Here is a 12,606-nt window from a genome sequence, read left to right on the forward strand (position 1 = left end):
GTAAATGGGATAAGCTGGTATGAGTATACTATCAAAAGTGGTGAAGATCCCTACGTAGGGTATAGATCCAACAAAAGTGGTGAAGATGAATTAGATGGAGGTCTACTATCATGTTGTCTTAAAATGATCAAGCTTCCAGGTTTTCGCGGATCTCTTCCTTGGCTGTCTCATTCGCTGTATACGTATATTTCTGCGCCTCATTATTGGAACAGCAGATCGTGTAGAGAGCAGGCAACGAAAAAGACCAGACAGAAGTAATGTTGCAAATATCAAGGTGGTGGCTGCAGACAAAAAACCAGAGTAGCCGCTTTGGGTAGTTTCAGGGGCAGAGTCCACGTTGCTCTGTTCTTCCAACTGCAGAGTGTCAAAACTTTCGCCAAGGTGATGACCAGAGCTCTCGGCCAATTCTTCAGGAATGTCGATGATAACATGATCTCGGGAGCTGTCGGCTAATTCTTCTGAAATGTGGATAACAACATGATCTCGGGAGCTGTCGGCTAATTCTTCTGGAATGTCGATGACAACATGATCTCGGGAGCTCTCGGCTAATTCTTCAGGAATGTCGATGATAACATGATCTTGGGAGCTATGGGCTGAATTTTTAGGAAGGTCAATGACAACATGATCTTGGGACCTCTCGGACAACTCATCAGGGATGTCAATGAAAACATGATCTTGGGTAGCCCCGGATGCAGAGCATTGAAATTCCAAGTCCTCTGCTTTGTTTTCGAGAAGAGGAGTGTAAGCATTGCTTTGTTGAGGGTTGTTGCGGGTGCCCAATATGGGTGAGCACAAACCCCAGCAAATGAGCATAGTCGCAATGAATATCTTGAGCTTGAAATCCATTGTTAATCTTTTTCAGAGGGAATGAGGGAGAGTCTTTGGTGTTTCTTGGAGGGGATGGGAGAGAGAGAGAGAGAGAGAGAGAGAGAGAGAGAGAGAGAGAGAGAGAGAGAGAGAGCGCTGGTGGTGTTTCTTGGTGGAGGGAATGGCAGAGAGAGAGAGAGAGCTGGTGGTGTTTCTTAGAGGAGGGAATGGCAGAGAGAGACACAGAGAGAGATTGGTGGTGAATCTTGGAAGAGGAGATTGACGATTCTTGGAGCCAATGTGAGTTTTGGGAGTATTGAAATGGGGGGGGAAGAAATAACGGATTTTGAAAGAATTAGAGAGAGAGGGAAACAATTAGAACGGATCTTGGGACGGGCTGGATTTATACCTTTGGGCCTAACCCAAAGTCCCAAACTAATTTTCCACCAGTGGGGTGGGCATGGTTTGGGCTCAGCCCACTGTTTTTATTTTAGTTTGTCATCTTTAATTTGGACACGTGTCAGCTTCTGGTTAGTTTTGATTTTTATGTAATTTTTTGAAATTTTCATGGTAATGGTAGTGGCTGTATTTCTAGTATTTGTAATTTCTCCTAAAAAATATTGGGATTTAAAAAATATTCATTGACCTATTTGTAATTTTAAAATATTTTATTAACTTTTTTGTAAATAGCCCTTGTAATTATTGTGAAAAAGACTTAATTAGCCTTACTTTTGTTAGGTTAACTGACAAATTAATTGGGTATCTATTTTCACTGTCCCCACTCCCCATCATCAATTTATCACATGACTCACAACTTTTATAACATGAAATCCAAAAGACAAAACACTTTTACTAGATCAAGATATTTTGATTAGATATGTAAATGGTATAAGCTGGTATGAGTAGGGTATAGATTCCATAAAAGTATCTTTAGCGAATCTGCTAATATAAGATATTTATATTACTCGATTGTGAATCTAGATCATTATTTTTTTTTTTTTGGCTGCCTAAGTCATTAATCCTTATTTGAATGTGTGGTTTAAATTCATAATTTTTTTTAAAAAAGATTAATCATATATGAATCCAAAATCATTAAAACAAATTCGCAATTTATCACATTTCTGTTTGAAGTCTTGATGGATTAAAGTAGTTGAATTCAACTTCAAAGGTGTGTTGTGTTCCTATAGTTTTGTGCTTTTTCCATTACCTGGCTCCTACAAGGCTACAAGTAAACAATTCCATGAGAAAGTTTCAAACTGCCACTGCATACGACATATCGTTTTACTACTTCTAAAGGAAAACGAGGAGTCGTTGGCAACAATCTTGGGACTCGACGTGGCGAGAAGTTTCTGGCTGCAAAAATTCTTATTACCTGACAGAATCTTTTTCGTGCTCATCCCTACGCATCAAGAATCATGGAATGGCATCCAACGTAATTTTCACTAGATTCTTACCTCTTTTAGTAACTTCTCATCCAAACAGTTGCTATCCTCGGACCACCGAACAAAACCATAAAATGGCTATAAAACCGCTAGCGCCAAAACTTTATCCCATCCCCAATCTCTATCATTCCGATTCAGATTTCTATCTTCGATCCTCAATTCAAGATTTTATTCGTTCAATTCGCTCCTTTTTCTACCTGATGATCCCAATTTCATGCCTCGCCGTGCTCCCAATCCGATTCTAGGGTTAGGGTTTTGAAAATTTCAGAAAAATTTTCGATCTGAAAAGGTTTTGCCTGATCTGTGAATAATTGTTTGCCTACTAGTGTTCCATGATCCGAATTTATCTGGGTCATTCAAAATTTCCGGATTTTTCTGAAAATATGAGAATTGGGGATACACTATTTACCTGTACAAATTGGGGATACACTATTTACTACATGTTCTTGGTTTTCAATTTCTGCTAAATTAGTATTTAAAATTAAAATATACGGTCTTGTATTTTTGGGTTTTGAGAAGCTGATTTTTGGGTGCTTTGGTTAATTTGCTTGGACGCCAATATTTTCAGGTAAGGACCAGCTCCTTTAGCTCAGTAATATAAAATTGAGTAATATTGAACGTGCTTTTTAGATAATCAAAAGCAGGTAGTATTGTTTGGCTTTATTTTATGTCTGTTTGGACTATATTGTTTGCTTTTAGTGTCCATAAGTGCATTGAAATATAGAAGTTATTCTCAATATGGTAAAATTTTTTTTTGGCAAAAGATGATGCAAGGTAGATGCCTCTTCTTTTCCCTTGAACTTAGCATCATACCCTTTTTAAGGAATATATGTCAGAATCACTTATGAAAAGGGAAAAGGAAAGAAATGTTAAATGCCTCTTTCCTTTTTTTTATATTCTAGAATATATATGTGTGCGTGTGGGGGGGGGGGGGATTATTTAATTTGGCAATGAAATCATATGATCTGTTAATAAACTTAGTAACCTCAACTTTAGAGACACTGAATTTTTTACTGAAGCTAGATTTGATGCTTGTTGGGTGGTGAGTGATATTCTATGCATTGACTGTTTATAGCTTACCTGATGTTGTGTGTTTTTAAATTCGGTGGCTATATTTATTAAAATTTACAAGACTACTATACTGATTGTATATAGTATTTGATCTGCTATCATGTTGGAACTAATTTTTGATTAATTTGAGTCATTTGGAAGGTTTAGTTTTCTAAAGCTTTTTATTTTCTCTCATTTCTAAATCTTGATTTGCAGCTTTCTTCTTTGCATTTGAGTTTTAGATGTCTAAATCCTATGTTGCATATTCGATGCACCACTTCAAATGTGGCTTCACTTGCAGGCAAAATGATAAACAAACGGCCTTTTGGTGATGAGAATTCTTATGAGGTTGCTTGTAAGCACCGAAGACAATTGGAACATGCTAATGAGCCTGCTCCAATTGTGGATATTTTTCCTTTTAATGATGCTCCCCAGAAATTTCAAACTTCAGGTATCAAATAGTTGCTATGGTCATTAATAATTTGGTTATCAAATTGTGCATATAGTGATTTGGTCGGGTCTTTATGAGGTGCAAAGGCATAACCTGGACCATGAATCTGGTATTGCAATTAATAGTTATGGCTGTAATCTGGGTCGTTAATACAATCTGACCTTCTAATGACATCAGGACTAATGCATGGCTGTCATTAACTTAGTGTAATCTGTAGATATTCAGTTTGATCTTATAGCTGATGTAATTACAATATTAAGATGGTGAAGGTGACGGGAGTTTTAGTAAGTGTCAAGATGAAGGAAGGTTTGCAAGTGACAAAGAACATGAAGCTGGTGCTTCTGGAAGCATTGCCCAATTTCTGTGGGTCAACAGCAGTATTATTGAAGCTGATCTAAGATCTGAGGAAGCTGCTCATCTATCATTATTCCCAGAATTTTTTGGACCTGTAAACCAGTTGAGGGCTTTACTTCATTCTGACACTATCTGTTCATCTCTTGTTGATTATCCTCCTCGAAAGCTAGTTTCTATTGGACCTCAGCATCAAGCATGTGTTCCAGAATGGGGCCATGAGGGTTCACACTCTTCAGATCATCTGGATAACTTGGATCCTCAACATGAACTTTCATATCGTTCGGGTGTTGATGAGGAGAAACGGATGGGTACCTGTGTCATTTCTATGCCTGACCTTGAAGCATCTGCAAACTATTGCTGTGAAGATGTGGGAACAAGAAACAACTGTAAGTGTGCTGATGCAGGTTCTGTTAGATGTGTGAGACAACATGTCATCGAAGCAAGAGAGAAACTAAGGGAAGACCTTGGACAGCAGCTATTTGAAGAGTTGGGCTTTTATGAAATGGGAGAGGAGGTTGCAGAGAAATGGACTAAAGAGGAAGAGCATGTCTTCCATGATATTGTCCTCTCTAACCCTGCATCATTGGGTAAGAACTTCTGTCACCATCTCCCAGTGGCTTTTCCTTTGCGAATACATAAAGAACTTGTGAGCTATTATTTTAATGTCTTCATGCTCCGGAAGCGTGCTGAGCAGAATAGGTTTGACCCTCTAAACATTGACAGCGATGATGACGAGTGGCAAAATAGGGAATTTGGAATGGTAGAGGATGATGAGGACTCTGTGGTGGAATCTCCTGTAAATCTAGATGCTCCTGCCTATAATCCGGAAGAGCATTTAGAGGGTTCCCATGAACACAATGAGGATGCAGATGACACAGATGGTTCTAAAGATGGTGCTGTGGTTGGTTGCACTGAAATTGATGACGAGGATGGGGGTGATATAGATGATGGCTCAGGAGCTCATGTTGGGAATTCCCCTGGTGATTGTGGTGGTGCCACCGAAACTCAAATTTTGGATAAAATTCCTAGCAATAACCAAGAGGATTATGATATGCAAGATGATTCTTGCACTTCCTACGAGTATCAGCGAGACAGTTGAGTTCTGTGTCCACTTATTGAGGGATGTAGAATGACATTCCCCGTTCCTTATAAGTACGGTAAACATCTTAATTGACCTATGTGCTGTTCGAGTGATAAAATTCAAGAAGACTCCTGCTAAGGTGGCAAGGATCAGAGATCATCAACTACATTAAAAATTAGTAATTCCTAGTACTGTTGTTCCATTCAAGCCAGCTTTGGGCTGTATAGCCTGTATGAACTCAAAAGCCTTTTTTTTCTTAATAGGATTTGGGGGACTGTGAACAAGTATTTTCAAATTGGTGATGAATTATTAACCCTTCAAAGATGGAAGTTGTTTTCTTTCAAATTTTTCACGTCTTGGAAGATGTTAGCACTTGGCACAGATGATGTAGATTTTAGTCCATGTATTGGTCAAAGGGACTACAGTGGACATTTTCCTAAAGTGAAGAGGGGCTTTACCTCTGAGACAAAAATCCTGTTTTTTCTTGTCAGAATGAGTCCGGTGAGAACGATAATTCCAGTGTAGAAGGGAAGCTTTCCAATGGAAGTGGACCAAATCAAAAGTTGGTTTGACCAAAAAAAGAAAAAAAAACAATAGTTTGTTACAGATAATTTCACTGTATCTTGTTGGTAGTGTTATACTTATCTCTAAGGTTCATACGTACTCTGTTTCTTTACCCTCAAGTACTATGTTTCGCTCTTGTTCTGCTAGTGATAAATTTAGAACAGATGGCCTTGCCCTTTTATACATTATTGTATGTACGAAAACTCTCTCTCTCTCTCTCTCTCTCTCTCTCTCTCTCTCTCTCTCTCTCTCTCTCTCTCAATTAGAGAAACTTCATCAAATAGCACAGTACTTGGTCTCGGACACTAACATTCAATTAGCGATTTCCTGACATAGTCGCATTACTGAGCATTCTTGTATATGTTCATCTTATAAAATACAAGGGACTATGGGTGAAAACAAGTACAGGCCAGGCATTTCCTTGCAAACTATGTCATATTCAAGCCTCCATCATGTTGGGCTCTTTAGTCTTTGTAGCTTTAGTAACTTATATTGCATTCAAGAATTGTACCCTTGGAGCTATGAGTCCAACATTTTTAAGACCCTTCTACTGTAATATTTTTCAATCCTTTGAAATGCTTTTATTTTATTTTCAATACATGGCTTTTACATGAATTAAATACTTGTTCACCTTTTCTAATACGCTTCTTACAAGTTACAAGTTTACAACAATCCCAAAGCCAAATGGTTGCTGGATATTGACCAATATACGCTGATGACATAGTCATGGTTGATGAAAACCACGCTAAATTAATATACAAACCACCTTCAAATTTAAATTTATATAACATTCTTAATACCCTGTGGTGATATAGAATTGTTATGGTTGATGAAACAAAGGATTCTGAAACAACTTGGACCTTATATTTGGCATCATGACCAAGAAAATACTAACACAATAATATACATTATACTAACAGAAAGAGCATGATACGACCCGTTAAAATAATTATATGGTCTTTTTTTTTCTTCCATTTTTTGGTGCGTATTTTTGTAACAAAAATAAGAAATTACCAGTCTTCTTCCGATTTTCTGATATTTAAAGGCCTAAGCTAGATTGTCAACTTAACAAGAGTTTGGTTAAATGTCAAACTCATGCTGATGTGACTCAATGATTAACCTATGCATACTTTTTAAATTATAATTAATTAAAAGTTAAAATTAACCATCCAGCTAAGTACACCTGTCTATTAACAATGCACTTGAGTGAGTCTTTTTGTTGGCCAGTAAGTTGAGTGTACTTGATCATGCTCATTCTATGTTCAGATAGAACTAGAGAATAACAGTTGGTCATTGGATGCTTAGGAGGAGCAGGACGAAAAATGAATCACAGCTAAACGTTTACTTCCATTTTTAGTCCACCAATTATTCATTTTTCATGTAACAATAATGGAAAATTTGAATGTAACATGAAATTGTAATCCCCCACGCAAAACTCTTGGGCCCCAAGCAACGCAATAAATGGGTCACTTTTCTGTTAGAGGTCCCTGTCAAGTTTTGGTCACTACAATAGGCACATATCTTGACATAACTATAGAAATGCCGAAATGAGAGTATAATGCTAGCAAGTTGGTAGCTTCATGTACACTAGGAAGTGGGATTATAGCTTTGCTTTCATGCAAGGATTTCTATTCTTTGTTGGCCAAAAAATAAAAAATAAAATAAGAAAGGGGATTTCCTTTATTTTTCTCCTCCAAATATGGCATAGCATTAGGAAGAGAAAGTGTTTTAGTGCGAGAAAGCGATCCTCTCACTCACTCACTCTTTTAATTCTTTCGCTGTGTCAATTCTTGCCCCCTACTGGCAAAAACAGTGGTCACACTACACAGCCCATGTTTTTCAGTTAGATATATTCCTTCTTTGCTTGCTACATATATATTTCACGTTTGAGTGAGTAGGGGGTTTCTTGGGGACCCAGATCTTGTTCTTGACCACAAATACTGTCATACATTTAAACCCCAAAAGGGTTTCTTCTTCGATCACTTTGAAAGCAAAAGAACTTCGTGATCGGGGTCTTAGTAGTCCTACTCCTTGGTCGTCTCTGATCTGGGTCTTTGTTAATCCTCTGTTTCTTGCACATTCTTTTGCTGTTTTTTTTCCTATTTGTTTTCCTGGAATGTGGAGCAAAGATTTCAACTTTCTAGGAAATTGGGCTTCTGCTTGGTTTTGGGATCTGGGTTTCTTTGTTTGTTTCCATTGGATTGGCTAATGATATGATGGACAAGCATCAAGAAAAAAGGTACATGTGCAAGCTCTGCAACAAGAGTTTCTTGAGCGGCAAGGTCTTGGGAGGTCACATGAGGTGTCACATAGCAAAGAATTCGGCCAACAAAACAGAGAAAAAACTCAAGATGAGCAACCTGGATTCTGACGGTGATGATGAGCATGCTGGTTATGGCCTAAGAGTAAACCCCAAAAAGTCTTGGAAATTTTCAGGCTCCAAGGTTGAAGCTTCAGAGGAAGAAAAGGTCTGCAAGGTATGTGGCAAAGGGTTTGATTCAATGAGAGCTTTGTTTGGTCACATGAGACACCACTCAGGCAGACAAAGGAAAGAGATTCAGTGCTGCAAAGATTGTGGTGAAGGGTTTGAGTCAATGAGAGCTCTAACTGCTCATACGAGGAGTCACTCAAAAAGATTTAGGGCCTCCGATGAATCAGAGGACATTTCAAGCCAGAAGCTTTTTTTGGACACCCAATACAGCAGTGAGACTATGGGGCTGGTCAGGAAGAAAAGATCGAGAAGATTGAGGTACAAGATTACTCCAACTTCTTCTTTTTCTGAATTGAATGAATCTAAATATGTGACTGAATATGAGCAAGAAGTAGTGGAGGTGGCTATTTGCTTGGTGATGCTCTCCAGAGATAGAGGTAATTGGGGTCGAAATAGTTCAGTAACTGGGTCCTCAGATAACAATTCTTTGTCTTTAGAAGTTAAATCACCAGGTCAAAAGAAGCCAATTGTGGACAATGAGGGTGGCATTTCTGTTTTTGGTGATGATGCTGGGTCTCTCAAGATCAGTAAGGCAAAGATGGAGAAGTTAGCTGATTGTGCTTCAGAGTGTAAGAAGGCCTATAATGAGAAGAAAATTTCTGAACTTGGTGAAAATGAATCTGGGATTGCAAGTGATGAGGAAAAGATTGTGAAATTGGAAGTTCCCATTGACAGGTTTTACGTGGGTGCAGAACACAAGATGCCTAAACTGGGTGAGGAATCCGCATTTGTGGTGTTTGATGCTGAGGTTGAGAAGGAGAGTCCTGGTGAGATGGAATTGGATGTGGATATTAGAGAGGCAGTAGAATTGGATGTAGCTGAATTGGGATCCATGAAGTCCGGTTTGAACAAGAAAGCCAGGTCTAAGGCTTGTGATTCTGGCAACAACATGATATATGATGCTACTGAATCTGAAATCTTTGCTGATTCTCAGAAGAAAAGAGAACACAAGTGCAGGACATGTAAAAAGGTTTTCCGCTCTTATCAGGCACTTGGTGGTCACCAAAGAGTTCATAAAACAACTAATAGCTGCTCCATGGTGAAAATTGAGGACTGTGAAGATGAAGTCCTGATTAACAAGTTCTGTAAGACTGAGGATACTTGCAAGCCTGCCAAGCTTGAATGCTTTGATAATTCAGTGGAGCAGGAGATGGGAAGTTTAACTAAGACAGGTTGTGAGAGTAAGGGTTACATGTGCAATATCTGCTTAAAGGTTTTTGCATCAGGCCAAGCTTTGGGTGGTCACAAGAGGTTTCATTTTGGAAAAGACTACGAGACAGGAGCAGAACAGACCAGAGTACTGAAGCAGCAGCTTTCTGATATCTGTGATGCATTTGATCTTACTCACCCAGTTAAACTTGAGGAAGAGAATGGTGATGCTGAATTCAAGTCATGGTGGGTTGGAAATGAACATAAGCATGAGCTGCTGGTGGGTCTGATCCCCAACTAAAGAAGTGTTCCATTCATGGCTCCTTTGAAGTTTTTTGTGGCGTTTGTTAGGATAACTAGAGAGGTAAAACTTCCATCTGCTGCTTATGGCTAATAGGTGGCAGTCCAGAAAATTTTTGTCCCACTTTCTCGATTTTTCTTTTTCATCTGGAAACATATTCATATAGTTGCAAGATTGTAGCTTACTGATACATTTTTGGAACTTCGTTAATATGAAATTTTTGTCCATTTGAAATGTAGTTCACTTCCAAAACTATCAATAGGAACAACAGATAAGCAGAACTATTACTCTCTTTTCTATTGTTTTGCTTTTAACTCGAGAAAAGTGTAAACAGAACACCCATCTTGGGAAACAACTAAATAGTGCCCAAAAGATGGCATCTAAGCCGACCATGATTATTGAGAGTCACCTGCCAACATGACAAACCATCACACCATATCTTTTATTGTTTTCTTGCTCTTGTTTAACTTGTAGGATAATACATACGTATTGTTTACTTCTTTCCCTCTATGTATCAATCTTCTTTTGCAACTGGCTAGAGGTAGCTTTGCCTTGACCCAAAAGAAAACAGTCCAGCTGCATAATTTTAAAGTACATTCTAAGCTCAAATATCTAGTTACAATGCTAGATGACCCAACTGGCCAAGCGTTAAGGACTCCAATGTCTTTGACTTACAAGCTTGCAGCAGGTTTTGTGCCACTGAAACTTAGGAAAGCAAGAAACCTATCAGACTATTATGGAAGAGCCTCCAAGTTTAGGGATATTACTTTAATTAAGAGTAACATGTTTTTCCCTAAGTTTGCGTTGCAAATTTGGAATTCAGATATGGGCTTAGCTTTTGATTGATGTACATTAAGTGGTTCATGAGGAGTAAGTTGCCCCCCACACACACACACACGGAGGATTGAATATACAAAGTAATTTGTGACACACCAATGAAGATCATGTGACTATGTCATGTGATTGTGAGTCTGTGAGTGTAGATGCGGTCACTTGAATCTGTGCTCTGGCCATGTGCTTGCATTGCCCTCTAAAAATCATTTTGAGATGTGCCACAAGACAACATTAATGGAGTGAACCTCTGTGGCTCTCTACTTGCCACAATTATTGACAAGGGTAAACTACAATTTTAGTCCCTGTGTTTTGACCCGAATACACATTTGGGTCCTCGTGTTTTCAATTTTTCTATTTTAGTCTATGTGTTTTATTATGTTAGCAAATATAGGACACTTTCTAATTTTTTTTTCCCCATTTTAGTTGGTTGTGTGAAGGCTGTTATGATTGATTTGTTTGGGTGATAAGAAATAGGTTTATTTACACTTACACCATATGAGGTTTATCGTCTTTTCACATACACCCCTTAGGGTTTCAATAATTACACATACACCCTCTAAGGTTTCAAAACTGTTACACATAACCCCCTACAAAAGAAAACAATAAATAAACAAAGAAAAAAGATTTTGTATTGAGGTTGAACCTTACACCTTGAGTAATCTTATTAGGCCATTACACTCCCTTAGCATATCTTTTTACATACATTCTCATCATTTTTCGTCTCACTATTGGGGGTTATGTGCAACAGTTTTGAAACCTCAGGGGGTATATGTGTAATTTTTAAAATCTCAGAGGATATGGGGTTGTGGGAGTGTGGGGCATGAGAAAACAATAACTATCGAAGGGAAGGAGAGGAGGGGTGGAGGGAGGTCGGGTGGTAGGGGAGGAGGGAGACAGGTGACGACAATGAGCAATTTTTTTTTTTTGAAATAATTACTCATTACTACATCTTTGTTATGATTTTTAACTTCTAATACCATTATTGTTAATATATAACAATCAGGTTAGTTTTATTAACAATCAGATCACTTTGAGTTGGTACCAATTGGTATTAGCCATCAAAGCAATCCAATGGTTGCTAATTTTTTAATTTTTTCAACTCTCTTAAACTTTCTCACGTGTCTCTCTCTCCATCATTTTTGAAATTTATCTTCTCTTTCATCAATCTCTTAAACATCCTAAACATCTTCTTGAGCTGGTCTTGGGTGTACGAACACCTGGCTCGTAGGAGGTCCGACTCCACCAGCGCCACGAACTCGGAGAACTCGACGAGTTCGTTGAAGTTTCGATCGGCTTTTTGGATGAGAGCCTCCAGCTGGTGAGGGCTCAGCTTCAGCCCCAACGAGCGCAGCAGAGACCCCAGCTCCAGCTGCGTCAAGCTCCCGTCTTTGTTTCCATTGAACGATCCAAACATCTCTCGCAGCTCCATGATATGTTCGTCATCCAGCTTTGCTATTTTGCCGCTGCCCGCCACCGATTTTGATCCAATTTATCAATTAATCAAATAATTCAGATCCCGACTTTTCTCTCTTCTTATCAAGGTCTATGCATGAGTATGTTTAGGTTCTTGATTTTTTTTGTTTAGTTCAGTTTCTGGAACTGCAAGTAAACTGAAACTCCAGTTTATGGAACTGTAAGTGAACTAAAACTGCAGAAACTGCAATTTATTAGAATTGAAACTGCAGTTTATTGGAGTTGCGGACTTGCAGTTTCAGTTTCTGTTTTTTGGTGATGCGTTGATGCTGGTATTTTGGAAGATGTCTGCATGTTATGTTTTTGTTATGTCTATTTTTGAATGATATTTTGGGATCTAGTGGTGGTGGTGTGGTGTCTGCATGGTATTTTGGGATCTAGTGGTGATGTGGTGTCCGCAAATGAAGAATGATGCTTTAGTTGATTTTGGTTGATAAAATTAGATGTCAGTGCCTATATATTAATGGATTTTTTTTTTAATTTAAGGTGAAAAGATTTTTAAGCCCTTGCACATATGTCTCATAAGAAAAATTATTTGGTGTAACCGATACACCATCATATAGTGTAATTAATCTAACATATAAGGGTATTATTAGATAGTGCATTATT

General features: G+C 38.3%; 2 protein-coding genes across 3 annotated transcripts; both read left to right on the forward strand.

Moving 5' to 3' along the window:
* The first annotated feature begins 2,327 nt into the window (after window positions 1-2,327).
* On the forward strand, window positions 2,328-5,861 carry LOC147288487 (uncharacterized). 2 transcript variants are annotated; one of them, XM_086242681.1, is made up of 3 exons: window positions 2,328-2,817; window positions 3,601-3,750; window positions 4,011-5,861. In XM_086242681.1, exons 2-3 carry the CDS (start codon window positions 3,606-3,608, stop codon window positions 5,201-5,203), a joined length of 1,338 nt encoding a protein of 445 aa, XP_086098807.1. In that variant the 5' UTR covers window positions 2,328-2,817; window positions 3,601-3,605; the 3' UTR covers window positions 5,204-5,861. The 2 variants fall into 2 exon arrangements, with proteins under 2 accessions (XP_086098807.1, XP_086098806.1); XM_086242680.1 differs by lacking the exon at window positions 2,328-2,817 and having other exon boundaries at window positions 3,209-3,750; window positions 4,020-5,861.
* Window positions 5,862-7,888: 2,027 nt separating this feature from the next.
* On the forward strand, window positions 7,889-9,786 carry LOC147288488 (uncharacterized). The gene has a single exon (XM_086242390.1). It carries the CDS (start codon window positions 7,963-7,965, stop codon window positions 9,688-9,690), a length of 1,728 nt encoding a protein of 575 aa, XP_086098516.1. The 5' UTR covers window positions 7,889-7,962; the 3' UTR covers window positions 9,691-9,786.
* Window positions 9,787-12,606: the final 2,820 nt, after the last annotated feature.

This window comes from Dryas octopetala, chromosome 4, assembly GCF_963921425.1.
Source record: "Dryas octopetala chromosome 4, drDryOcto1.1, whole genome shotgun sequence".
Classification (NCBI taxonomy): domain Eukaryota; kingdom Viridiplantae; phylum Streptophyta; class Magnoliopsida; order Rosales; family Rosaceae; genus Dryas; species Dryas octopetala.